The 27,215-nt window shown below is 33.5% G+C and overlaps 4 protein-coding genes across 5 annotated transcripts; 2 read left to right on the forward strand and 2 right to left on the reverse strand.

Annotated features, from left to right (window-relative positions):
• The first annotated feature begins 1,501 nt into the window (after positions 1-1,501).
• LOC105639657 (L-ascorbate oxidase homolog) lies at positions 1,502-5,365 on the forward strand. Its single transcript, XM_012223776.4, has 9 exons — positions 1,502-1,661; positions 1,768-1,930; positions 2,034-2,143; positions 2,826-3,096; positions 3,209-3,305; positions 3,423-3,768; positions 3,883-4,248; positions 4,332-4,410; positions 4,871-5,365. Exons 2-9 carry the CDS (start codon positions 1,787-1,789, stop codon positions 5,072-5,074), a joined length of 1,617 nt encoding a protein of 538 aa, XP_012079166.1. The 5' UTR covers positions 1,502-1,661; positions 1,768-1,786; the 3' UTR covers positions 5,075-5,365.
• A 2,493-nt stretch (positions 5,366-7,858) lies between these two features.
• Positions 7,859-11,546, forward strand: LOC105639656 (L-ascorbate oxidase homolog). Its single transcript, XM_020681536.3, has 9 exons — positions 7,859-7,936; positions 8,391-8,558; positions 8,662-8,771; positions 8,972-9,242; positions 9,329-9,428; positions 9,782-10,127; positions 10,215-10,580; positions 10,829-10,916; positions 11,030-11,546. The coding sequence occupies exons 2-9, from the start codon at positions 8,427-8,429 to the stop codon at positions 11,225-11,227; spliced, it is 1,611 nt and encodes a 536-aa protein (XP_020537195.1). The 5' UTR covers positions 7,859-7,936; positions 8,391-8,426; the 3' UTR covers positions 11,228-11,546.
• A 1,716-nt stretch (positions 11,547-13,262) lies between these two features.
• LOC105639655 (uncharacterized) lies at positions 13,263-17,867 on the reverse strand. 2 transcript variants are annotated; one of them, XM_020681623.3, is made up of 2 exons: positions 17,670-17,867; positions 13,263-14,509 (listed from the first exon to the last, which is right to left on the reverse strand). In XM_020681623.3, exon 2 carries the CDS (start codon positions 14,489-14,491, stop codon positions 13,511-13,513), a length of 981 nt encoding a protein of 326 aa, XP_020537282.1. In that variant the 5' UTR covers positions 14,492-14,509; positions 17,670-17,867; the 3' UTR covers positions 13,263-13,510. The 2 variants fall into 2 exon arrangements, with proteins under 2 accessions (XP_020537282.1, XP_012079164.1); XM_012223774.4 differs by lacking the exon at positions 17,670-17,867 and adding an exon at positions 14,677-14,820.
• Positions 17,868-25,388: 7,521 nt separating this feature from the next.
• Positions 25,389-27,192, reverse strand: LOC105639653 (uncharacterized). Its single transcript, XM_012223773.4, has 4 exons — positions 27,010-27,192; positions 26,772-26,894; positions 26,018-26,120; positions 25,389-25,907 (listed from the first exon to the last, which is right to left on the reverse strand). Exons 1-4 carry the CDS (start codon positions 27,102-27,104, stop codon positions 25,665-25,667), a joined length of 564 nt encoding a protein of 187 aa, XP_012079163.1. The 5' UTR covers positions 27,105-27,192; the 3' UTR covers positions 25,389-25,664.
• Between the last annotated feature and the right edge of the window lie 23 nt (positions 27,193-27,215).

Below are 27,215 nucleotides of genomic sequence, written 5' to 3' on the forward strand. Positions count from 1 at the left end.
TACTTAATTGAATAGTCGATAATGGAAATATCAAATATTTAAATTATACTAATCCTATGTACTTATTAACAATTTTTATTTAATGTTAAAAAATACAATTTCTATAAATTTTTATTTGAGAAGAAGTGTAAAAAATATATATATATATATTAAAAAGCCAAAAAATAAAAAACAAAGCAGAGAGAAAAAAAGTTAAAAATTAATTAACTAAATGTATTTATGCTTAGTGAATAAGCAATCTCAAGCACATGCACATATATGAAAAGATAAAAATTAAAAAATTATTGTTAATTACCGAACATCATAATGCATAATAATCATAATCATTTTGGTGGTTTATCTTTTCAGTTTCAATCACTTTAGTTCGTTAAAAATTAAATGGTTTCCAACCTATAAATTACATGTATCGTAGTATTGTTCATTGACAATTCATGCCTAATTATATTTCTCATGATTTACAATTTGCTTTTTAAAAGTAAAAATAAATAATGTCACTTAGGATTATTATATAAATAATAGTAATATTTTGACATTTTATTTCCTCGTAGAAAAGATTTGTAAGAAAAAGAATGAAAAGCTAATTAAGTGGTGGGTCGGTAGGTAGGACATATGCGTGGCAAAATAAGTAAGTGCTTATCATTCATTCCACCGCAAATTAGGCAGCATAACTAATGGATCACGCGCAACCGTAATTAACTGTGGTTCCCACTCTCGCTACTTCTTGTAGTTTCAGAGTCAAAATGCCCGAGACACCTTCCTTAACCAACACTTCACGTGGCTCCCATCATTTTTCTTGCAGAATTTTCTCCTCTTTCCAAGAATTCAAACAATAAATGGATAACCTTTCGATGTATTTTAGTTAACTCCGATAAAAACTGGGCTGAAAGAACCTCCACTCAATAATCAGGATTTTACAGATTAATAATTCAAGAAACTTCCTTTCCATTCCCCAGTAGCAGAATCTTGAATCCTGGAAAAACGGACTGACTTTGGCAAGTTATTTTATAATGACCAGTTTGAGTGGTTTAGGGTGGCAGAAGCCAAGTGGGATTTTGGGTGTTTGTTCATCACATGATCTGCTAAGAAGCTCAATAAAATACAGCATTTGACTTTTTCATCTCATATCAGTTTGCAATAACATAATAAGAATCCTTGTTGTTTCTTAAATAAGAACTGAGAAGGTTATTGCAAAAGCCAGTAGGTAAATCTTTTTCATTTTGAAAATCGTGAAATGAACAACAAATAAGTAGATAATTAAAGAGATTAACTTAAAATTTGAAGTAATAGTCAAGCTATTAAAAAAAATTGAACTAAAAATCAAGCTCAATTAGTGGTTAGGTTGGTCAAAAAAAAAAAAAAAAAAAAAAAAAAAAAGGAGAGAAAGAAAGAACCAGTTACAGCTGCAAGAAATAACTTTTGTTTAAAGCAATTATTGATGGACATGAAAACGCGTGAATTGCGCCGAATATGAGCCCAATAACAAACCCATATTTCATTTATTTATGAATAAAAAGATACTCTTGTTCTATGCGAGTGCAACCCACATTTCACACTCACCCAGTGCAGCTCTTTTTCGCGCCCTGTTCTCTATTTAAGACTGCAACTGATTCCTTCTTTGGATTGTGACCCCAAAAAGTCTGATAGAAAGACCCTCGAGTCCGGTAATATTCTTTCTTGGTTGTTTCCTCTGTTTCTATTATGAGTATTTGATACTAATGTTTCCTTATTCTACTTCACTTAACTGACTTTCTTAGCTACTGGGTTTAGTGGGATTTTTGCAGATCCAATGGGAAAAGCACTGTTTCTGCATATATTCGTTGGACTTTTGGTTGTTTTGGGAGCTTCTTTAGTCAATGCAGATGACCCATATAGATATTACACTTGGACTGTGACTTATGGGACTATTTCACCTCTTGGTAAACCCCAACAGGTTGGTTTTGCATTTTGCGCTTGTTTTTGGTTTTTTGATTGATTTTATGTTGGATTTCTTGTTTTGAGTTTCTAAAGTTTTGATCTTTTATGATTGTTGAAAGGTTATTCTTATCAATGGCCAATTTCCTGGTCCTAGACTTGATGTGGTCACTAATGACAATATCATACTTAATCTCATCAACAAGCTTGACCAGCCTTTCCTCTTGACGTGGTGAGTTTTTTTTCTTTCTTTTACTGCAGTTTTTCTGTTTGTATTCTTGGCTTTGGCATTGCCTTTTATTTTGAATTTGGAAATGTAATGGGACTCTCATATTGTTCCTCCTGATTCAGAAAGAGAGGCGTTTGAAACTTGGAAGAAGGAAAACTGGTGTAAATTATATATTTTTTGGAAATAGCAAATCACATTTTCAATCTTCCTTCCAGATCAACAATTTGGTCTTTTTTAGAAAAATGGTGGTTGTAACATCCATTATTTCGGAATTCTGTTGAATATGAGAAAAAAAACGATACAAAGAGTTCATTTTTTTTTCTTTCTTTAAAAAGAAAAAAAAAGAATAAAACAATAAATAATCAATGTGTTCCCTAACTCAGCTGCTTAATATTTCCAACGTTCTTAGGTTTTAAAAGTAACCCTCGACTTAAAATGCCCAACTTGGTTATCTGTTGGTTAGTTTTTGACTAGTATATGCATTTTTAGTGCTCTCTTGGTAAGCTTGCTAATTTTTTCCTTTTGCCTTTTTGATTTTTGCTAGCAAAAAGGACAAGATTATATATAAGAAAAAGTTTAGCTAGCTGGAGGATTCGTATTTATTTTCCATATCTGATTATATGATCGTGTTTAAGTGAGGTCAACTCCATAATAAGAATGCATTCTACTATTGTTTTACAACCAGGAATGGAATTAAACAAAGGAAGAACTCATGGCAAGATGGAGTGCTGGGTACTAACTGTCCCATCCCTCCAAACTCAAACTACACTTATAAGTTTCAAACCAAGGATCAGATTGGGACCTTCACATACTTCCCATCAACTCTATTTCACAGAGCTGCTGGAGGGTATGGAGGGCTGAATGTCTATGAAAGACCCAAAATTCCAATCCCTTTTGCGAACCCAGATGGAGATTTCACTCTGCTTATTGGTGACTGGTACACGACTGACCACAAGGTGAAGAGAATATGTGTTTCCCCAACAAAGATTTTGCTGTGCTGTGATTCCCTGACTTTTTTGATCTTTCATGTCTCCCACATCTGTACTAATTTGTACATTTTTTTCGCAGACATTACAAGAATCTTTAGACTCAGGAAAATCTCTTCCCTTTCCAGATGGAGTACTTATAAATGGCCAGACTCATACTACATTCAACGGTGATCAAGGTGACCCAGCAAATATCATCATTCTTGGCTTCTTAAAGATATTCAATATGTAAGGATGTTTGTCCCTTATATACATTTCAGATCTTATATCAACATTATTTTTCCTTTGTGCTTCAGGTAAAACCTATATGTTCAGGATCTCGAATGTAGGTTTGTCAACTTCATTGAACTTCAGGATTCAGGGCCATACACTGAAGCTAGTTGAGGTTGAAGGATCTCACACTCTTCAGAATATATATGACTCTCTTGATGTGCATGTTGGACAATCTGTAGCCGTCTTAGTAACCTTAAATCAGCCTCCAAAGGACTACTACATTGTTGCTTCTACACGTTTTACTAAGCAAGTTCTCACAGCAACTGCAGTGTTGCATTACAAAAACTCTCAGACCCCAGCCTCCGGACCCTTGCCTGCTGCTCCAATAGGTCAGTATCACTGGTCTATGAGGCAAGCCAGAACTTACAGGTATAGATTATTGGAAATAACTTTTGAATCTTAGCCTTCATAAGATATTGGGCATGAATCATTTGATGTTTGTGTACTTAATTATTTATCATTTCATTCTTCTTTTGCTTGAAGGTGGAATTTAACAGCAAGTGCAGCCAGACCTAACCCTCAAGGATCATATCACTATGGAAAGATAATTCCAACAAAGACAATTGTATTGGCCAATTCAGCACCTTTAATTAATGGAAAGAAACGGTATGCAGTTAACAGGGTCTCCTACGTTAATGCTGATACCCCTTTGAAGCTTGCTGACTACTTCAATATCCCTGGAGTCTTCAGTGTTGACTCCATCCAAACGCTTCCTTCTGGTGGTCCTGCATATATAGCTACCTCTGTTATTCCAAACTCTCTCCATGATTTCGTAGAAGTCATTTTCCAAAATAATGAATATGCCATGCAATCTTGGCATCTTGATGGTTACGATTTTTGGGTTGTTGGGTAAGTCAAAAACATTTTGTTTATTTTCTTTCAATTTTAGCAAGTTAACTTGGCATTAATCATTCGTATTGTGAAAATTACAGTTATGGCAATGGCCAGTGGACACAAAACAAGAGACGCATGTACAATCTAGTTGATGCTCTGACTAGACATACTGCTCAGGTAAAGTAGTTCAAAATTCTAGTGAAGTTATTTTCCTAATGTGAACATAAGAACATGTGAAGAGCATTCCTTAAGGACTAACAGCCAAGGCATTATTTCAAAAACGAGAGAAATAAAAATTCACAGCCTAAAATTAGATGTAGATTTCGAAACTTAGGTAGTGTGCCTGGACAACATGTTATATCATAGTTCTTCCTGCAACATCAGCTCACCTTGTGAGGAAAAGCACCTTCAATTGGGTTTTGAACTCAAATCTTTCTGTTTAGTTAATTAGCTGCCAATTGGGTTTTGAACTCGCTATCTAACAGACCTGAAGATAACTCCACTGTCTTGGTCCAGAGCTCCAAATTAGCTATAACACTAGAAGCAGAACAAGAATAGCCAATACCTATTTTCAGTTGATTGTATTGTCTTAAATTTTCTGTTTTTCATTTCTTGATGAGCATTTGTTTTCTCGCAGGTATATCCAAACTCGTGGACGGCTATATTGGTATCCCTGGACAACCAGGGTATGTGGAACATGAGGTCTGCAATCTGGGAGAGACAGTATCTTGGACAGCAGCTCTATCTGAGGGTCTGGACTCCAGAACATAGTCTTGCTAATGAATATGATATTCCTAATAATGTTCTACTTTGCGGAAAAGCTGCTGGACGACACTCTTAGTTCAACAAACTAATCAAATAGTAGTAATTAATCTGTTCCTAGTCATGAGAGTTTGACAAAAGAGGAAACAGAACAGAGAATAGAAAAGAGGAGGCATATTAATTTGATTGACATGTTTGTCGTATATCTCAAAAAAGTTTTAGAAATTTTGCTTCCCATAAATATGTATATGGTCATTGGTTTATTTTTCTTTTGCCCTCGAAAGGTTTGCAATCTTTTTACGTATTTGAAGGTAATATTAGGATTTAAGGATGGTTATATGGAATGTAAGATTGTGTTAATTTTCTTTTCTGTTCTAGACTTTAGTTTATAACTATAAATCTTTTCTCCCATACAATTTGGATTACAAAAGACAAACATAGGTAAATAGATAAAGGGGCGACTGTGAATTTTAAAACGAAATTAGTTGCATAATCAAAAAGAGAATGAGGATACTCATTGTGAATTTAAAAAAAAAAAAAAAAAAATTCAGTCGTCGTAGCCTCTTCAGTGTTTTCCCCAAAAACGACAATCGAAATGATCTTTTTTGTGCTTATACGTACTGAGATATTTAATTTTGTAAGTAAAAAGGGTCATCAAGAATTCATTGTAACTTGTCGTTTATAGAAATTCCAATGTTCAAATGGAAGTCTTGTGGTTCGCGGAGCGCTGGTCCCTGTAGCTCCAATTTCACTTTCGGACTTCTATATAATTGTCGTTTACAAACATGTCGTTCTGCATCCACTAGGATATGAAAGAAATCAAGTAGTTTGTGGTTCCGCCCAACACGTCGATCAAAAATGTTAATTTTCCAAAGACTGGTCTACAATTTTCTTCACATATCTGAGCAGTAGCTCATCTCCAAATCTAAAAAGTCCATGGGCTACTGGGCTTCAAACGGTGGCCCAAGTTGTGGTTCGTCTCCTTGAATGATGGATCCACATTGAGGAATTACCTTGTGATTGTTTTATATTTTTGTAATAATTTGAATTTTTTTCACTTAATATACATTTACTATTATTTTTATAGCATCATATTCATTGCTTAATGCTACTCGGTAATAGTTTTTCAAATAGCTTTTAGTGTTTTGATATAGTCAAAATATAGTATTTAGTGGCATAATTATTTGTACTAGTGTTTAAAGTTTAAGGAAACGAATTATGAAATATTTCTTTCTTTAACATTCTTCTCTTTATTATAATTTCACAAAGCGTAAATATTTTAAACTCCATTGCTAGTCTCAGTGCCAGAGTGAGACAACATTCATATCATGGCATTGACAGAATTGTATGCATAACCCAATAGTGAAGAAATATCAGAAATGCTGAAAGATTTGATGAACTATAAGATGTATCATAAGCACATGATAAGAAGTAAGAAATAGATTTCACATGTGTTGGAATTAAAGTGGTCTAAGTAGCAGCCAGCCAGCCATCGTTTCATGTGCAACTAATACTTTTGTGTTTCCTATAGATCTATTCTTGGAATGCTTTCTATCTGAGTTCAGTTGACCTTTTTTTTTAAATTTACTACTCCGACAAATAATTGCAATTCTATTGGAGATGGAGAGACAATAATAATAATTTACTATGACTTCATGTGAAATATTCTTTTTATTCCTATTATTATTAAGTTAAACCTTGAATAAATTTGAGTTAAAGGTTAAAGAGTTTATCAAGTTGGATATCGATAAATTTGTTTAAATATTTATATTCAAATCTGTTTAGAGTTTTACTGTCGATATCTGGTATAAATTTCAAATAAATCAATTTCAAGTGAATTATTTTTTATATACAAATTGTAATGAAACGGTGGATTTTTTTTTTTTTTTTGAGATGCAAAAATATATATGTCATATATATATAAAACTAAAAAAAAAAAATGAAAGGGAAATAATTAACGCTAGCATAGGGAATGTAACCCACTTACTAAATACAAATTTTAAATCTCTCTAAAATTTATCAATTTTGAATGGAGATATAAATGACATTTTATATGGCTATACGAGAATAAACCGGACATTTACTCCTCGATAATTCCGGATCAACTTGAGCTAACAACCATTGCTCTAAAAGATATTATCAATAAAAATTAACCCCCTGCGTTTAAGTTCTTGCTTTTTTAAAAATTCAAAGAAAAGATTTTAACTCCAATGTTGATAGATGATAGGTAGTTTACAATAGCATTTAGGCCAGAAGTATTTATTAACTCTTTGTTTGCTTAATACTCGATGGGAATGAAAAAAAAAAAAGCTGCAAGTAGGCAAGCGCTGGCGGGAAATAAAGCAGTAACGAGGAAATCTAGTGCAGAAAACTACGCAGTAGTTAGTTAAGAAGAAGGAACTGCAAGTGAATTCTCGAAACCCTAAAAATGAGAATAAAAAAAAGAGCAAATCCAGGCCAAACTGTACAGTACATCTCCTTGTTTAAGAGTCTCTACGCGTTTTGTTTGACAATAGTAAATTAATTAATACTTAAAAAGAAAGCTAAGAAGTGCCATTAATGGTCGATCCGAACTCGGCTCCGCCGCTTTCGCTTCTTTAGATCGTTTCTTTGTTCCTTCCCGCCACCACCGACTGATCTGTTTTTGCTTTTAAAGAAATGAAATATAACAAGATTTAATGTATCAAGAAATTCTAGTCAACTAATAGTATTTTTATAAGCACAAAGCAGTGAGCTGTGGAAGAATTAGCATGAAGTGCGCCGCAATTGAATTTGGATTTTCGTTTATGCATATGCTAGCACCCGCTTAGTTATTAAATTCATATATATATATATATATACATGTAAAGATTAAGTCCACTCTTGCATGTTCTTCTCTTTATTTCTTCTTTTCAATACCATTTTCTCAACTGGGTATTGCATTGCATTGCAATTCCCTTAGGTACAATTTCTCTTCTCAAGGTTTTGAAAAAATTCACTTGCTTTTGCTTCTTTGATCTGATGTATACATATGATATTAGTATTTACAATAGTTTGACTACATAAATAAAACTTCTTCCGTAGGATATTTAAGATTATTATTGTTAATATAGAATTTTAATTAAGGGTGTTTTTAATATATAACGGTAAAGTTACTTTACTTATGATCTGGAGGTTATGAGTTTGAGTCATAGAAATAACCTTTTTATAAAAAAATAAAGGAAATGCTGAGTTTATTAAATCTCTCCAGGCCCCACATATATACGATGTTTCATGCATTGATTCGCTAATATCTATAAATTTTATGTGATTATATACATATAAAATGTATTCAATTTAGTTCAATGTTTATTGTCTAAATTTTCTTTTCTGGAGTTTGATCATTTTAACTAATATTTATCTTTTTTATGTGGCAGATATTTGAAAATTGGGGGAAATTTGGCATTACAATTATGAGGCTGTATTTTTGTTTTGGATTGTTGGTTTTGCTCAGTGGTATTTCGGTAAAAGCAGAAGATCCCTATAGATATTTTACATGGACAGTTACATATGGAACAATTTCTCCTCTTGGTGTTCCTCAAAGGGTGAGACTTCACTTTTCAAATTGTTATTAGCCCTGAATAAACATTATCATATGCTTCTTCTTTTTTTGAGACCTGTCCTTATCTTCTTATATAATTGTTGCAGGGTATCCTTATTAACGGACAATTTCCTGGCCCAACTATTGATGCTGTTACTAATGACAATATAATTGTTAATGTGATTAACAAATTGGATGAACCTTTCCTCATTACATGGTTAGTGTTGAATGCAATAAATATTTGCTGTTTCTTATGATTTTTTTTGGTATACTTCAAATTCTTATAAAAGAGAGAGATAATATCAAAATTGGATCTCTTGTTCGAACTTCTTATATTATGCGACAAAAACTCGAGTAATGAGATGTGTGTCCAATTATCTAGATTTTGAAATTAATCATTTTGGTGTGAAATTTTAGGAATGGGATTAAACAAAGAAGGACTACATGGCAAGATGGAGTTTTAGGAACAAATTGTCCAATTCCTTCGAACTCAAATTGGACATACAAGTTCCAAAATAAAGATCAAATTGGAACTTTTAACTACTTCCCTTCAATTGGATTGCAAAGAGCTGCTGGTGGATTTGGAGCTTTCAATGTTCAATCTAGGTCTGTCATTGCAATTCCATACCCAATTCCAGTTGAAGAATTTACCTTGCTTATCAGTGACTGGTACAAGACTGATTTCAAGGTTGGTTACCGAAAATCCCCAATTTCCTAGGGAAAACAACTAATATATATTACGTACTAATGATAGAAATTCCATTTAATTTGCAGGTATTGCAACAGCAATTGGACCAGGGCATTGCTCTTCCTCTCCCTGATGCTCTTCTTATTAATGGGATCAATAAAGGTGCTACCTTTACTGGTGAAAAAGGTAGTTAACAGCTAACAATATCAAGTTTTTCCTAGTCTTTTCTTATTATGTCTAGCTAGTTTTTTTTTTTATATATATACTGTTTTTTTTTTTCGGCAAAATGAAAATTCATAGAGCGAAAAAAAAAAAAAGATTACTAGGATTTGAATCCATAACCTTCTGCATTATGAGATATGTAATCAAGCTTTAGATTTATTATCATACTTTGAAAAATTAGTCCGTTCTTCCAAAATAGAGGTACGATCCTTATTTTTAGTTTATTTTTATTTGATCTTTTATTTTATTAATATAAACTGAAAATGATATTATGATTATTAAGAGATTCGAATTGATATTCTCTCTCATTTTTCTAGGGAAAACTTACAAGTTTAGGGTTTCAAATGTGGGAATTGCAACTTCAATCAACTTCAGAATCCAAGGCCACACAATGACCCTTGTTGAAGTTGAAGGAGCTCATACTCTGCAAGAGGCGTATGAGTCACTTGATGTTCATCCTGGTCAGTCTGTGGCTGTTTTGGTTACATTAAATGGCTCGCCCAGAGACTACTATATTGTTGCCTCTACCCGTTTCACAAAGCCCATTCTCACCACTACCGGAATTCTCCGGTACGCCGGCTCCACAACTCCACCCTCTCTCCCATTGCCTATTGGCCCAACTTATCACATCCATTGGTCTATGAAACAAGCCAGGACCATCAGGTACTCATCTAACCCTACCATATTATTAATTTTCTTAATTATAGATGTATTTTGAACTAATACTGATTTTACTAAATTTCGGTGCAGGTTGAATTTGACTGCAAATGCAGCTAGGCCTAACCCTCAAGGGTCATTCCATTATGGAACCATAAAAGTATTGAGGACAATTATTTTAGCTAATACAGAAGCAAAGATTGGAGGCAAGCTAAGATATGCTGTTAACAGCATATCCTATGTGGATCCAAAAACCCCATTGAAGCTTGCTGACTGGTTTAACATTCCTGGTGTCTTTACCTTGAATTCAATCAAGGATGCACCTACTAATGCTTCAGCTGTCCTCGGAAATCCTGTTATTGGAACAACACTTCATGACTTTGTTGAAATTGTGTTCCAGAACACAGAAACAACCACCCAATCTTGGCATCTTGATGGATATAGTTTCTATGTTGTTGGGTAGGTGATCCTTAATTTCATTTTTAATTGGATATTACCTTTCTTTTTCTTATTATGTATTGTAAATTCTTAGAAAGAAGGAAACTATTAGGACTTGAACCTCTAATCTTATGCCAAAGATAAAGTTTTTGATTATCAGGGATTGATAGATAATTTCTTTTGTTAATTCTTTTATCAAGCTCTTCTTTTTCTGGCTTAACAAATAATAATATTAACATTTTCATTATTTTTCTCTCTAAAAATTGCAGATATGGCTCTGGTGTATGGACCCCTGATGTGAGGAAGAGAAAGAAGCTTTATAATTTGAATGATGGCGTTCCTAGACACACTGTTCAGGTAATTCGAAGACATTTGCTCTGAACTAAGAATGAAAACTAGCCAATATATTATTTCCTTAATGCTAAAACAAAAGAAGACTAACTTAAGCTATAAAATTATTTTTATGATAGGTGTATCCCAATTCTTGGAGTGCTGTGCTTGTGTCATTGGACAACAAGGGTATGTGGAATTTGAGGTCTGCAATCTGGTCAAGGAGATATCTAGGGGAACAACTATATATTAGGGTTTGGAATGATGAACACAGCCTTTACACTGAAACTGACATCCCTGAAAATGCATTGTTCTGTGGCTTGGCTAAACGGCCATAGAAATAGATTATATTTGTTTTATTTCTGTGTAACTTCTAGGGTTAATCTTTGATTTATTTTTTTTCCCTTTTTTTTTTTTTTTTTTTTTTGAGATTTCTTGAACCAGTTACGAGGGTGTAACTGTTACTGTTAAAAGAGGAAAATTAATCGGGGAATTAGGGTTGGAAAAGAGTGAAAAGAAAAAGAAAGAAGAGGAGAAATTTTCCATTGTTGTTTGTGCGAGGTTTCTTCCTAAAGAGTTGAAGATGGTGCAACATTGAATCCTGTTACGTTACTTTGTAATAAACATTTTCCCTAAGATTAATATTTGATTTATCTATGATGTTTTTCTAAATTTTTTTCTCTTTCTATATTGTGACGACATTGTCGGTAAATGTGAGAGATGCAAATATCAATTCATATTTACGGTAAATATAATAGTTAAGCAAAAAATGTGCAATATGAAGAAAAATCTTATTTAATTATCTACTAGATTATGAGATATGTAATAAGAATTTTAGAATTTTAATCATAGCCTAATCAATAAAAACAAAACATGATATTAGTTTACTATGGATAAATTCTTTTTCAATCCGTATTACGTAAAAATTTTTTCGCTCCCTCAGTAAGTACATTTTTAGAAAATCAAATTTAAAAACGCTTAAGCAACCAACATGTTATTGGCAAAACTTATACGTTGAAAGAGTAATGTTTTATACTGTATCCTCTTATCACATCAAAAAATTTTTAAAAATAGAACTGATTTTTTTTTTTTTTTTTTGGCACTTCCTTCTTCATTTCCCATGGTAAATCTCTTACTCAGGACAAGCTCCACCGGATAAACTTGTTTTCTTTTTTCAAATCAAATAAAAATTATGTATAAGGTGTTCATTAAAAAAAAAATAATAAATATCTCTTGATTATGTTATGCTCTAGCTAGATAATGTATATTTTCCCTGTTTTTAGGCTGAATTTTTGTATTTTTAGGTCAATTTTTTAGATAAAGTTGTAAAAAATATGTTATAACTTTGTTAATCATTTTATTGAAAGTATTTCCTTTTACTTAATATTTCATAAAATCAATTAACATGAAATAAATAATAAAGGAAAGGCTTTGCATTTTAAAAAAAAAAAAAGTAAAAGAAATTAGAATGTGGACATTGAGGTAAAAAATTATATATTATAATAAAAATTAATTACATTTGACTATTCAGTTAAAACTCTGAACAAATTTAAGTTCATTCAATTGAAAATTTAATAAGTTAATCAAATTTCAAAAAATTGTAGAATTCAAATTAAACTCGAATTCGATTCAAAAACTAAAATAACCAAGAAGAAATTTAATTAAGCATCAATATGAATTCCCAATGTAGTGTCTAACCCAACCCTTAAACCTACCTTCAAGTGTTGAGAGCCATAAAGGTTATTAATCCATAAAAAACATTTTGTATGAAATTATATTTCTTTATCAAACCCATTTTGATTTGCTAAGAAACCCTAATTAATATCATTTGGAAGAAGCGTGACATGCTTAAAACTCCAAATTAAAGCTATCTACGACAGACATTCATGTGGGAAGGGAGAGAGAGAAATGGGTATGTTATTGATTAAAATGGAATGAAAGCAAATCCTTTATCAGAAGCAGAGAACGTCAGACAGACAACAAAGCTGCAGATGGAATTCCTTTTCCCAACTGCGAGAATCAAATTGCTGTTTGAGGAGACTCTTTCCAAAGGCTGCTTTTTACTACTCTTTTCTTTCATCACTTTCTCGTAACAAAAATAAATAAATAAATATGAACGAATCTTCATATATATTCCACCCAACAGCTCATTCCACCACCACTTCCTCTCACTATATATGAAAAGGAACACCAAACTCTTTTTTTCGAGTTAACCAAGATGATAAATATTTAATCATGTCATGTGAGAATTTTTTAGTATGTATTTTACTCTCATAGAATACAAGAAATACCCACAAATCTAAGTTCTAAGGTTTAAGTATTATAATAGATTATTATATGATTAGAAGAGATTTTTCATCGCTCAGGAGGAACTTACAAGAAGCTAATATATATTTTCCATTTCTACCACTTCTTGGTACAATGTTAAACACACCTCAAAACACACATACATAATTAATAAACATCAAAAAGAAACTGATGACTAATCTGCTACCATATCCATATACCACAATCCAAACAAACAACCCTAGAAAAATGAAGGAAATCTCTGAACTAAAGAAAACAAAATGAAAATAAAAAAAAATAGTAGAAATTAAAAATGAAGTAGAGAAGAAGGGTTCTCAAGGATATGCACCGTTGGTTGTTGGAAGATCAGACCATGAAAATGTTGGATTCCAATAACCCAATTCACCACCAGCAACAGGAGAAGACTCCAAAATGGTTGAAGATGTTGAGGTTGAAGAAGAACCCACATTGCTTAGAATTACATGGGAGTTATTATCAGTATAATAATTGGTTGATGATCTGAGTCTCTGATAAAGTTCTTGTATTCCTGAATTTTGAGCTTCACCAACTGCTGTCTGTTGATGCTGTTGAGCTTGGTTTTGGCTGTTTTTCCAAAAAGGGGTGCAAAGACCTAAAGAAGGGACTTGGGTAAGCGGGTCCAAGCCAAGAGTACGAGGATTTAGTGCGGTTGTTTGCTCAGTTAGCAAGTGGGTTCCCATCACACCCTCCTCCTTCACAGGAAGAGAATTCGATAGTGTATTGGAACTAGGGTTAGGATTATGGGTAGCTCTCAATAAGGTTAAAAGATGAGAATTTTGAGGTGAAGCCCACATAATTGGACTTGAAGAAAGTTCGTGATGATCAAATCCATTTCCAAAACTTGATCTTCCAATATCAGATACCATAGTTTTCATCTTACTAGCGCTTGACTTTCCAACTGATGCGGATACAGTTGTGTTCTTGTTTTTTCTACATCCGCCTCCAATTGGAACATTCCGAAGAGCGCCACCTTTAGTCCAATACCGGCGACAAGTCTTGCAAAAGTGGCGAGGCTGAGTAAGGTTATAGTTGTTGTAATAGCAGAATTTAGTGTTTGAAGAATCACATCGAGGGCATCTCAGGTTTTCTGAAGTTGAATTATTAGCAGCAGTTGCAGTAGTAGGAGCAGCAGCGGAAGTTGTTGATGTTGTAGTAGTTGAAGAAGAAGGAGATAATGAAGGAGAAGGAGAAGGTGTTCCTTCTAAAATGGTACCACGGATCGAAATTTTCCTCTCTCCTCCGATAAGGCCAGCACTTCCTAGGAGTTCTTGAATCATTTTTTCTTCTTTGAAGATCTACAACAATCCAAAACAAGAAAAGCAAAGCAAGGTGAGTCTTTTTGAGTTAGTGGAAAAGCTAAAAGAAAGAAAGTAGGTTTTGTTGTGTATTATAGTATGCAATGATCAATGTGAAAGAGAGAGAGTGAGAGAGAGAGAGAGGTGAAAGACATATATCGGCTTGCCTTTGAAAGTTCAATTGAAAGGCTTTGTTGTTTGTGGGTGTAAAGGAATAGAGATAGATGATTTGAAGCTTTAATATAGACATACAGTGTGAAAGCAGCCACTTATTATTATAATCACAAAACAACAAAGTGCTCTTTAATTTGGAATTTTGCTGCATTTGGATTTTAGAGGAAGTAAATGGTCTTTTCTCTATTTCCCAATATGCCCTTCTGATCCCTATATATACTCTCTCTCATGAAAAATCAAATTTGACAAGACCCCATTATTACCCTAATATTCAAACTACAGTCTCAAGAAATTATAATTAAATTCTTCATCTGAGTCTAATAGCAACCACAAAACAGGAAATGGAAACACAACTTCTGAATCATCTTCTTCCCCTTTATGTATTAGAACTATATTACTTAAAGTTCATGATGAATTTCATATCTTCCCATCTAAGCATTTTAAATCAATTATTTCAGAAGCATCAATTTTTCATTTTCCTTGTTGTGGATTATTAAGGCAGGAGGACCAACATTGGTGAAACTATATGTTGTAATTAGATTAGTGAATGTAAGAAAATGGGGCCTCCTAGTGATGTCTCATTATGTCTAAAATACAATTTGATTGGCACTAATGTTTATATAGATATATTAAAGAGCAGAGAATTTATAATGATTATAGTAATCAAGTTTTCTGAAAGAATAATATTTGTTGGGAGCTTGGTGTTTTTGTTGCAGAAGATGCTGTTTTGAAGAAGCATCATTAGGAGAGGAGAAATCACATGGAAATACGTGTAAAGCCGATGGCTCCACCCCCAACTATAAAGCTACTGCCCGAGACTTATGGCTTCAATTTAGCCTTCCCCACATACACTTGCAGGAATCAGGATATCATAACCATCGTGTGCTTCACATTGAGTTATTTTAAATCCAAACCCTAATCATTCACACATGAATCATTATTCATATATATGGTGTGTGGATTCAATTCAACCTATAGCTTGAACATTCCCTAATCACTATCAATTACACATGGTTAAGACCCATATTTTAAACCTTAATTAACAATATTATTGACCAAAAATTGGAAACATATTTATTTTGTGCTCAAACTCTTTATGGGTAGGTGGTGCCCATATCATCATACTAATATCTACTGCTCTTTTCTACCTAACAAAAAAAATTTTCTATCAACAACGGTTTGTTGGGAATTAAACGACCTCAATTTTCATAAAAGTAAAAACACAAATTCAAACTCTAAAAAATGCATTTTGCTGGAGGTCAAAAAACCTTTACTCTTACAGAAACGAGTATGGATTTGACTACTTTATTGACTTAACGGGTTCGCACAGTGTATGGAATTTCATAAGGAAGCTTCATAAAAGGTACAAAAGTAATTAGGTAGGAGACCTTGTTAAAGACTTTGAATTCTGAACTGTGTATACACAAAATGCTTAATTAGTTTAGCATCTAAGTTTTAACACTATTTTACCAAATAACAGACACATAAGACAAATAGCAAATCGATTTGATAATCTCCCAAATCTGTTTGCTTCTCCAAAAGTTGGTGTTTCGGAGCATGAATTGACAAAGAATGTGTTCAGCCACACAGATAAACATACATAATGACAGTGTGAACCAGATAAATATATACACATTGTGTGAAATGGGAAGTAAAGACAGACGAAGAATAATAAGAGAAGATAGAGAAATGGAAGGAGATATGATATGATGTTGGGAGAGAGGGAAAGAAGGGGTCTACATGTTTGATATTTGTGGAACCATTTGTCAATCACCATTGGATATATAGAAATTAGTGACTTTATCACTTGCATTACAAGATAATATAGTGACCAATGTTTTATAATTACTTATATTCTATAATTATCCAACCATTATTAAATATAATTATATTGTAAAGTCCACATTACCTCAAACCTGTCATTGACTCAATGAGTGCCTCAATTAACTAATTAATTAGTAATTAACAGTTGCTGGCCTACATGGGTTTAAATTAATTACTACAATCCTGTACTGTCATTTTTCTATTGTTAAAAACATAGTAACGGTCATGTTCAAACCCAATCAAATTCTCTTTTTCTTTCTCTCTCTTTCATCTTCATGAAGAGCTAGGAAAAGAAACTGTCCCTTCAAACAATCAGATGTTATGAAGATGTCCATGAACATACTTCAATGATAGTACATGCAAAGTTAAATAATTTATTTTTGAAACTCTTATTTTGGTGTGAATTAATTTAATTAATTCAAGAAAGTTGGTTGGTTGGTTGTTGGATGAGTATCTTAGAATCAAAGAGAGAAGCAAATATGTGGTGTGCCTAGCTAGGTAAGCACCAATTTAGCTAGAATTAACTAGACAAATAGATTTCTTTAAAGTAATTTTTATGAAGTACTTGGGTCTTTTGACTTGAAACAAACCTACCCTTCATAGCTAGGGTTGGTTGCTAAAGTAACAATTCACTATTTTAACAGTGCGTTATGCTAGTGAGGCATCCTAAAAGACTGATAGACTTGAATCTTTCCATGACCGATCAATTATATTGACTTCTTGAATAGTAGCACACTAATAACAAATTAAATTTTAATAACTAAACATTAGATGATAAGATTCAAATTAATTAATAGCAGAAATAAGATGCTTTTTGAAGTGGGTTTCAGGTAATGTCTCTATACTTGGGGTGTACCTTTTCCAAAGACACTGTACTTGGGGAACTAAAGTGTAAAATAGGAGAGAGCCCCATATGTCACATGGAATAAACCAGAAGCAACCAGAAAAACAGAACAGGACAGATAAAATGAAGTGCAAAAGAAAACCCATGTTTTGTTTAGCCAGATCATGATATTTCTGGCGACATTTTCCCCGGATTTTAGCACTTTCGCTTACCTATTTCTTGATCATTTTCTGTTTTTCTTGAAAAAAATTATTCCCTGTTTATTTTAGAAAATAAAAAACTACCATATATAGTTTAACAGAGAGGAGAGATGTGTACCTGACCGCGCGTGCCGTCCGGAACGCGAGACTTGTCCGAAGACCGAAACAGGACGGTCTAGTCTCTGCCCGACTTTATCTGATTCGGCCGGGCAGCGGAAAACGACATGAGCCTATCATAAACTTTGGCGGGCAGGTCACGGGCATGCCAATCAAGTCGCCGTCAAGGTTCTGTGTGGGTGGAGTTCCCTCGATAACTGGGGCTCTCGATGTCGTGGTACGTCACTGTCAAATGCTTTCTCTTTTACATGATTTATTATTTCCCGCCTAATTTCTTTTTTTTTTTCTAGAATTTAACGGTTCAATTATTGCGTACTATCATTGAGTACAGGAATAGAAAGCAAAGGATATTATTATTATTATTTTAGAAATATAAAAAAGTACAGTGGATTGCCTTTTTTTCCTTGTATTAATGTTGACTGCCTTTGACCGACTATTCCATTGTATTAATATTGGATATTAGTTTTATCTATGTTGACAATTCATATTAAAAAAAAAGCAATATTTAGTTATCTCAAGCATAATGAATAAATTGTATTTACAAGTAAAACAAAATTTTCTTATTTTATCAATTTGCTCATAGAATTATATTTTCAATCAATCACAGAAAATTTATTCTCGTATATGTGAAGAATGCTAGTTGCCATGAGCGAAGCCACGTTAATGAGAAGGTGGACAATTGCCGCTTCTCTTAAAAAAAAAAAATTAAAAAAATAACTTAACATAACATGGATTAAACCTGGCATTTCAGTAAATTGTAACACACATTCATGGCCTAATTTACATGTTTAAGTATTTGCCCCTTAAATTTAAACTCTAGCTTCGCCATTGCTAGTTACAGTTAGTGGTGAGCAAATAAAACGGTGAGTATTGAAAGAGAGTGGGTAGCAATAGCAATAGCAATTCCCATGCATAGGAATGATATGACATGACAACCATGCATGACATTTGATAGAGCCCCACATTGTATAAGAGGGCCCCGCTTCATGTTTCCCCTCACGCGGCAATACTACTTTTTTTCTAGGGTTTCTCAATCTCATTCTCACTTCTTTTTTACTAGTGGGATGGCTACCTTCCTTCCTTCCTTGCCTTATTTTTCTGTATTATTATTATTATTATCAATAATGCAAATTGGTAAATTTTGCACCTTCACCCACTCCCTTTCTCTCTCAAAATGATTCTTTTCTTTTCATATCTATCTCATTTCCACTTATCTCAGCACAAAACTAATGGCTAACCTAACTAAATCCATGGATAATACATGTGTGAGTGATTTGATGTATGCATATATGCATTCATTAATGTTAAATTCCCTAATATCACTAGATTAGACATATAGTAGGAATTGGGTGGGTCTCACTCATTTACATACCTAAGATTGTCACTATTCAAGCAATTCTATAAGACATTCTTAATCATAAAAAAAAACTAGCTGCCCAAAAGAATTCTGTTTTTAGCACTATCATGTAGATGATTTCCCCTATTTTACAAAGGACCACACATCAATTTCCTTATTTGAAATCAAATAATGTGATAATGTGGTCCATATATATATTTATGTACACTAATATTCTGTTATGGGCATAAATAAATTCTTAAAGGGGAAGAATTCAAACTCTAATTTCTTTTACTATAAGTAAAACAAATAATCAATCACTTAAACACTACCATGATGTCTTTCATAGCTAATTAGATAGAGTGTGGACCCCAAGCATGCATTGTCAGTGGATTGCACTATATAACCAGATAATATTGTCCTCCTTTCTTATGGTGTAGACCATATAATTGTCCAAATCAATCATTCAAACACAAGAAGCATGTCCCTTTTGTTCATATTCAAATTTCCAATAAGTAGCTAGCATCCAGGAGGAGGGTTCAGTTTGTTTGTTAGGGTTTGGATATTCTCTATTTCTGGGGATCCTTGGATCTCGTTTGGAAGAACCTTAGGGGTGTCATATGCAGGACATTTTTGTATCTTGCATTCAATTTGATCAAAGAGTGTATAAAAACAGCAAGGGTACTACTATTTGAAAGGAGAAAAATGGATGGTTCTTAATATATTACTATATTCTATAGCAAGAAGGGGTCCCCTACCTTGAGTGATACAATAGATAGATCTCAATAGGTCACCTACAATGGGAATTCCAACGAAGAGTTTCAACCTGACAAAAGCTAAGATGGACAAAATCCTTCCTGCAGTCGCACACAGATTATGTCTGTGGACAAAGTTGGCATGTGGGTTGTTTCTTATTGGAGCAGGTGGACTTACAAAAGGTTTGGGTGAAGATAATGAATTTGTTGGCAGAGAATTTCTCAACTGACATCTCCACAAACACTCCCATGCTAATCCAAAATATCTGTTACCAAGAATAGATTTGGTTCTCTATGGAAGTTTGCATTTTATGCAGGCTTCAGTGATAAAACTAACATATTTACTTGCTACATTTTAATAAGATTCAAAGTTCAGTTTCCATGTGATTAAACCATTCTAGTGAGAACGATCTACATTGAAGATCCCAAACATTATGGGAAATTGCACTGTGGAATGTGATTTATTAATCAAAATATATGTTCTTAAAAGAAGTGAAACCATAAAATTAGAAAGTGGGTACTATGTGTTTGTCTATAATGTAGCATATATAAAAGAATGTCTTGGAAACCATGCCAGATAAACTATAGTTGAACCAAAAGACTCTACTATGGAACATTCATTCTAAGCTAAATTAAATGTTGCATGTAACGTTTTATGTAGAAGAAACTGTAGGAGAAACTTTTTATGTATTTCACCTTTCTCATGATCATACAAATATTATCCTAATTTGAATGTTACTCAAAATTATTTGAACATTATGATGTCATGGCATACAAGTTAAGTGTCGGGTTAATCTGCATCTCTTCTAAAATTCGACCAAGTGAGAACAGGGTCTTTCTATTGTGGTGTGAAAATTTTAGCAAACGAACAAAAAAAAAAAAATTTGCTGAATATTGAGAGTACCCAAAATTAAAATAAGATCATACCTGAAGGATATCCATGCTCCGCCCAGAAAATGAGGAAAAGATAAGATCATTGATCATTTAGAGATTCTACAATATGCATGAAAACAAAAATGTATACATTCTAATGCGTTTATTTTTACTTAGCAAGTTCTCAAAATGAAGTAAAACAAAATCATCAGATATAGTTCATTAAAATAAATATTAGACCCAAGAGGATGGCAAGTACAATTCCATCCCATAGGAAAAAGAAAGTTCCATATCCTAAGTTTCTTCTGTCATTCCGTGGCATCACATAATGATGTTAGCGGCATAATTTGTGGAATTTCCCACAGAAACCATATACAACATCAACCACATGTATAAAGTTCATATCAGAGCGTAGACTGTATGTAATTGACAATAGCCACCAATGCTCTGTTAATTTTATTTTTTTCAACAACTGAGAAGAATTTTACCAGTTATATCAAGATGCAAGGTAGCAAAGATTCATATAGCCACACTTATTAATTTGTGACTAAGAGTTAGTTGTTTATTATTTATATGTAACAGATGTAAATTAAAGCAACAAGTGAGCTAATGGTCTTATAAATCCTTTTACATCTAGGCATCAATGAACATAAAACTACAATCAATTGGAAAGCAAAGCGTCGAAAAGTGGACCTGGAACTTTACAGGGACGAACAATGAAAACTTTAATCTTTAAGTATACAAATACCTAAGATCAGGTCATAGTCTAAATAGAATAAAGGCAAGGGTCTTCTTGTTGGCACCTGAAAGTATGTGCAGGTCATTTTCATTTCTATTGTACCTGCCATGATGTGAACATGGATAAACATGACAAAATTTATGAGATGGTAATGCAAGAGACGTATATTAACACAGCATAGTTCAAATTGTAGAATAAAAACAAACAAATCTGAGTGGTGGTGAAACTTTAACACAATGACATATGGAACCCACATTAATTTTTGATGTCAAGAGAAGACAGAATTACATGGAGGACCAAGTTTCCATGTGATCATTAACGTGGATCTCAACATGATCTAGCAATTCATTTGGCTCTCATGCTAATCTATTTCCACTATTTACGAAATTTCATTTCTTTGACTGGAATGGGCCTACCATCTCTTGCCTATTCATATTTCTCACTTCAAAATGATAATATTGAAACTAATTGATAACTATTTTTTCTCTTACACCAAGTTTTCTGCTTATGGTTAGGTTTCAACTTCAACATTTGAGTCGAATTCCAGATTTCTTGCTTCTGCAACATTGCCACCTATCATCATCGGGGTAATGTTCACAAAACCATGAAAGAATTAGAAAGGTGAAGACCACCAATCAAAAGCCTAGAGGAAATACTATATCCAGCATAAGCTGAGTTTTAAATCAAGTGAAAAAAAAGCATTCACTTCATTTTCGGCATCCAAATCATACTAGGACACAGTTAAACTTCAATGTACTGGCTGCATCCTAGATGACAGGAGTTTTAACAACTTAGAAACACCAATAACTAACCGGGAAGGAATTCAATAACATCAAAACTGGACCTGCTCTTCTAGGAAGACCCGTCATTGTTTGCCATACTTGCGATCTTTACTCTGTTATTGACTAGTACAAACACATCTGGATTTAAAATTTGAGCAAATAATCTTGACACAGTATTGCAGTTCACAAAAAAATAAGCAGTATACCCAGTAAAGCCTTTTACTTTTAAGTCCCTTGAATATAACCCTTGTTGAGTATCTTAACTTGCTCCAGACTCTATTTTTTAGAGGCTTGAATGGCCTAGGTTGCTATTTCTCAAATAAATAAATAAAACAAATACATGTTCTAGGCTATGAGACCATGAAGACACCCAATTCTTTCAATTACCTTCTCTGTCACTTTGCCAAGCAGTTCTAGGCTATGAGACCATGAAGACACCCAATTCTTTCAATTACCTTCTCTGTCACTTTGCCAAGCAGTTCTAGGTTCATCACATCTTCAAACCTACTGTATCATGTCTAGAGTCATCAATCAAATATGTTAAAATAACGGTCAAGAACACACAAATGATCACATTGACCAGTGAGATCCTTTTGCAATCTATCAGAGTTGTTAAAGAGATAAGCTACCAATGGAATCCAATGGGGACTGTCTCACATGGCTTTTTCGTCTATTTTCTCAAACAATTTTTTCTTAAGAAAGAAAAAAAAATGCCTTTATCACTCCCCATCAGTCCTCACATTAGTCACATCTAATGAATGGCAGAGGATGATGTAGCAGAGGTATTATCCATACATCATTTTAATCATAACACATATGGATTGTAGAATATGGAAATTAATTTACTCTAACTGTCCATCACCAAATGTGCTTGTAAAGGAGTTGAGGCATCTCCATCCATCAATCTTAATCGCAGCACCATGGATCATAGAATTATAGGAGTAAAATTTGACTTTTTGTAGTTTACATGATCTAATTTAATCTAAATCAGTAATAGTAAGATGTTAAATCATAATTTTGCATTTGTCTTATCCAATCCATAATTCAATCTTCAAAATCACAAAATAATACACAATGTTCATAGAATAACCTAAAACATATCTATGGGGTACAACTCAGGGTAGAGATTTTCTATTGTTATTATCAAGCAGAAATGAAATTCAGTGATACAAGAATATTGCAAAATAGTCAGATATTGCCATCCAGGCAAGACAGACTGAATAAAGCATCATTCAACCTGAGCCTAACCCTTAAATTTGAAAGTCAAAAGGGAATGCTTACGACCCAAAATGAGCCTAATTATTAAATGCCTAATTATTAAATACGTACAATGGCAAAAAAGGACCAAAAGGTATATAACTAAGATTATTGATAAAATCAGTCTGCAGATAAAAGGAAATTTATTATTCCTATGAATCAAGTGTGACTGCATTGACATTTCACAATCCCTATGGACCACAGAGAATGGCTCTCTCTCAGAACATCCATTCATTTAACATCCTACATACAAACAAACAAACTCATAATTTTATGAAGTATCCAGAAAACAATTATCTAACTAGAGAAAATCACTATCAATAACAATTAGTCCTTAATGAGCAAACTGTGAACAGTGCACTTGGCATGTAAACGTTTGCATATGCACTTTATAGCTCGCAGCTAGGTCAAATAAAAAAAATCTCAAGAGGGCCCCTTTCAGTAAATCAGTATGAAGATCATTATTATCATTATCAAATTATGGCATTTTCTTATCACGAAGCTTATGGCAAGAAAGTGGATTGGTGTCAATGCAGATGTGGTTGAAGTAAATTATGTCTTTTCTTCATATCAAGAGAGGAAGAGATGTAATTTGATTTGTCACAACATCATGACAAGAGAGCCCGCACTTAGAAGCAATCAATATTCTGAATGCTGAAGATGTTGAATAGTTTTCAGCATGCAATATAGCACAGAAAATAGAAGTATTAATTAATAAACTTGGTTATGAACCTATTGAGCATACTCCATGTGATCTTATTCATCCTACATCTATTTCACAGAGAGAATGCATAATTTTGTGTTAGGCCCAAAATCACCATTGGAATTATCTGATACAACATGTTGAATCCACTTAGTGTGTCACTGATAAAAGTAAGATTCTATTTTTCTGTTTATCCGGTCCGGTGTACGATACTCAGTGATAGCATACCTGATGAAGTATTAAAATGTACACAACCACAAAACTGTAATCAATTCAATTTGAAGTGCCATAAAATCTTAGATAAGTCTAAAAAACGAAACATAGAAATTTTGATAACAAGAAGAAGTTTGCACCAACTCTCCAGCAAAATAGGCAAAAAAAAAAAAAAAAAAAAAGAAAAGCACTTCTCTTTCCATGAAATTACAATCTTATTACACATCATTGGATACTTCCTCTGAACTCATGTTTAATGTTTCCACTCATTGCTATGCCCTTAACGAATTAGGAGTTCTCCTATTTTTGGATGTCCAAAGAACTTGACCACCAAAACCATGAACTATGAAGCAAGCACTTCTCAAGAGATATTAAAATCCTCCCACCTCCTTCAACCTCTATCAAAATTGCTATATACTTCCATTTTAGAAATCCATGGAGATGACTTTTATAGTTGCAACACCCAAGCACAGTAAGCAAATTCACAAGGAATTGTAAATTAGTATCAAGTTAAGAGTTGATTTCCTTTATCTTATAAATCCTTTAACACAAATTTTTTACTCCATGCTTTCTGAAAAACACATCAAGCCCAAGGCAGAAGTTGGAAAGAACTTAGTCTTCCAAATCTAAATTCAATCAGATGAAAGAAATCTAACTCCATAAATCAGTGTGTTAAAGAAAATTGAGAATCTTCTGAAACTCTAGAATTAAGGGAACTGATGGTCATGATGGGTTATAGTAGCCATTATTATTTCCATTAGTTCACCAATTTCGCATGCAACTTTAGTTGTATGAATATTTAGCATGGAGGTCTACTGAATAGCCGTGCATGTAGGGAATTTTAGTGTGATATTCACTTCCACTGATTTCTGGTTGAGACTGTTGTAAACTGATTCAGATGTGGAAAACTTCAAATTGTACCAACTAGTAAGCTACCATAACTATATCCATGCCAATTTAAAAAAGGGAACTATTTCAAACCATGGATTTATATTTCAAACCATGGATTTATTAGTATAAATCCATGGTTTGAAATAGTTTCAGTATAACAGCACAAGCAAATGTCGAAAAGAAATAAAGAATCAAATAGCAGTTTAACAAAAGATCATGATAACTTGTTTCTAATCTAGCAACAAGATATTCCAATACTTCCCCCTAAAAAACAGTGGTTTGGGGGGGGGGGGGGGGGAGGGGAGAGGGGGATGTAAAACATGCAAGTCTAAAAAGATTTAATCAAGCAAAACATAAAGTCAGATATAATATCTCTTGTCGCTCGCCAACTCATATAAATTATTGCAAGCAACGCTATAGGAAGCTAAAGATAAAGCCGCTCTAGTATTACCAGCCCCCTCTTTGTCTGTCCTGGATTTCAGCGAACCTCTCTTCTTTCAGCCTGTTAACAATTTGCCGGGTCGAGGGATTGAAGAAACGGTCATGAACAAACTTCCTCTCCTCAGCTTGTATTTCTTTAATGGCACTAGGATATGGATTACGGGGAGGTCTTTTGCCCTGAATATGAGCAATTTGTTTCAATCGTGCATAAGCCTTCTTTTTTGCCTTTCTCTCTTCCACATATTCCATCTGAACACCAAAATATCATAAAAGATTTAAAACTAGGCAAGGGAAAAAGAATGGAATATGATAGACATTTTCATGGATACAGTAAAACTCAAGAATCCACAAAAACGTACATTAGCTAAAGCCATAGCTTCCTCCTCAGGAACTCCTTGCTCCTTCAATTCAAGCACCCGCATACCAAATACACGTGCTGGAGACGGATCAAAACCACAAACCCTGGGCAGATATAAAGCATAGTTGAAAGCTCAACTCTTTTTTGTTCTGATTTAATTTTTGTTATGTAGATGACAGACAGAGCCAAAATCTCAAAGTGTCTGGTGGAAGCTATACTAAATAAGGCAGTGTCAATTTCGAAGTATAGCTGAGTTAGAAAACAAGCAAGTCTCAGCAGTTGAAAATGTTAATAATTATCAGAAGAAAGCAAAATGATAAAATGCAAAAGTTTAATAGTTTCTTTCAAAAACATCATATAATACTAACTATCATTCCCAGACATCATCCAACAACACAATCAAATAAGTACTCTAATAACTGATCTGGGTTGGAAACTCCAAACTCAAATTAAGAGTTCCAATTCTAAACAATGTGTCTCTACATTGGCTGAAAATCCAAGAATAGTTGTTGCAATAGGGAAAAATACAAATTCCAAACTATTAAATTCAAAATAGCAAGCAACAGCTCAAAAGCATATACCCATATGAAATTGAAATTAGTAAGGTAAAACTGAGGATTATAGTAGCTGAAACTTTGGCACATTGTAAAACTAAAATAGCATTGAAAAAAAAAAAAAAAAAACCTTAATTGGACTAGATAAAATTAAAACTCATAAAAAGAACAATAATAGTAAACAGAACAGAATATACATACTTGATAGTATCTTCAAGTTTGGCATCTGGATGCTTCTTGAAGAACTTATTTATATAAGGATCCTCAGGTAGACTAATCTTCTGAACTTTTCCATCCGCCCGAGGAAATGTCGCAGGCGGTGCCCTAATCGGTGAAATCAAATCGGGAAAAGAGAGAAAAAGGGTTAAGAATTTAGATATGAATAAAAATTCAATGGCAACTTTTTATCATAGAAAGGAAGAAAAATAGAAAGACTCACTGTTCCATGGCCTTAAGCCAAATAGGCTCGGTCTTGGCCAAGCCCTTGACGAGCTTTCTAGTTCTCGTTAGCAGATCTCCTCTCATGAACGACATGGCTGCTGCTGCTGCTGTTTTCGTTCTGTTGCCTACCTTTTCTCGTTTCAATGGCCGGTTGCTCGCCTTTTACCCGCTTTGAGCCGTTTATCCTCTTTAACTTCTTATTTC

The sequence above is a fragment of the Jatropha curcas genome, chromosome 3 (genome assembly GCF_041381405.1).
Source record: "Jatropha curcas cultivar XTBG-Jc1 chromosome 3, XTBG_Jcur_1.0, whole genome shotgun sequence".
Taxonomy (NCBI): domain Eukaryota; kingdom Viridiplantae; phylum Streptophyta; class Magnoliopsida; order Malpighiales; family Euphorbiaceae; genus Jatropha; species Jatropha curcas.

Coding starts and splice junctions, on each gene's coding strand:
- LOC105639657 (XM_012223776.4), top strand. CDS start 1,787: ATGGGAAAAGCACTGTTTCTGCATATATTCGTTGGACTTTTGGTTGTT. Junction 1,931..2,033: donor CTCTTGGTAAACCCCAACAG/GTTGGTTTTGCA, acceptor GATTGTTGAAAG/GTTATTCTTATCAATGGCCA. Junction 4,249..4,331: donor TACGATTTTTGGGTTGTTGG/GTAAGTCAAAAA, acceptor TGAAAATTACAG/TTATGGCAATGGCCAGTGGA.
- LOC105639656 (XM_020681536.3), top strand. CDS start 8,427: ATGAGGCTGTATTTTTGTTTTGGATTGTTGGTTTTGCTCAGTGGTATT. Junction 9,429..9,781: donor TACCTTTACTGGTGAAAAAG/GTAGTTAACAGC, acceptor TCATTTTTCTAG/GGAAAACTTACAAGTTTAGG. Junction 10,581..10,828: donor TATAGTTTCTATGTTGTTGG/GTAGGTGATCCT, acceptor TAAAAATTGCAG/ATATGGCTCTGGTGTATGGA.
- LOC105639655 (XM_020681623.3), bottom strand. CDS start 14,491: ATGATTCAAGAACTCCTAGGAAGTGCTGGCCTTATCGGAGGAGAGAGG.
- LOC105639653 (XM_012223773.4), bottom strand. CDS start 27,104: ATGTCGTTCATGAGAGGAGATCTGCTAACGAGAACTAGAAAGCTCGTC. Junction 26,895..27,009: donor TGGCTTAAGGCCATGGAACA/GTGAGTCTTTCT, acceptor TTCACCGATTAG/GGCACCGCCTGCGACATTTC. Junction 26,121..26,771: donor AAACTTGAAGATACTATCAA/GTATGTATATTC, acceptor ATATCTGCCCAG/GGTTTGTGGTTTTGATCCGT.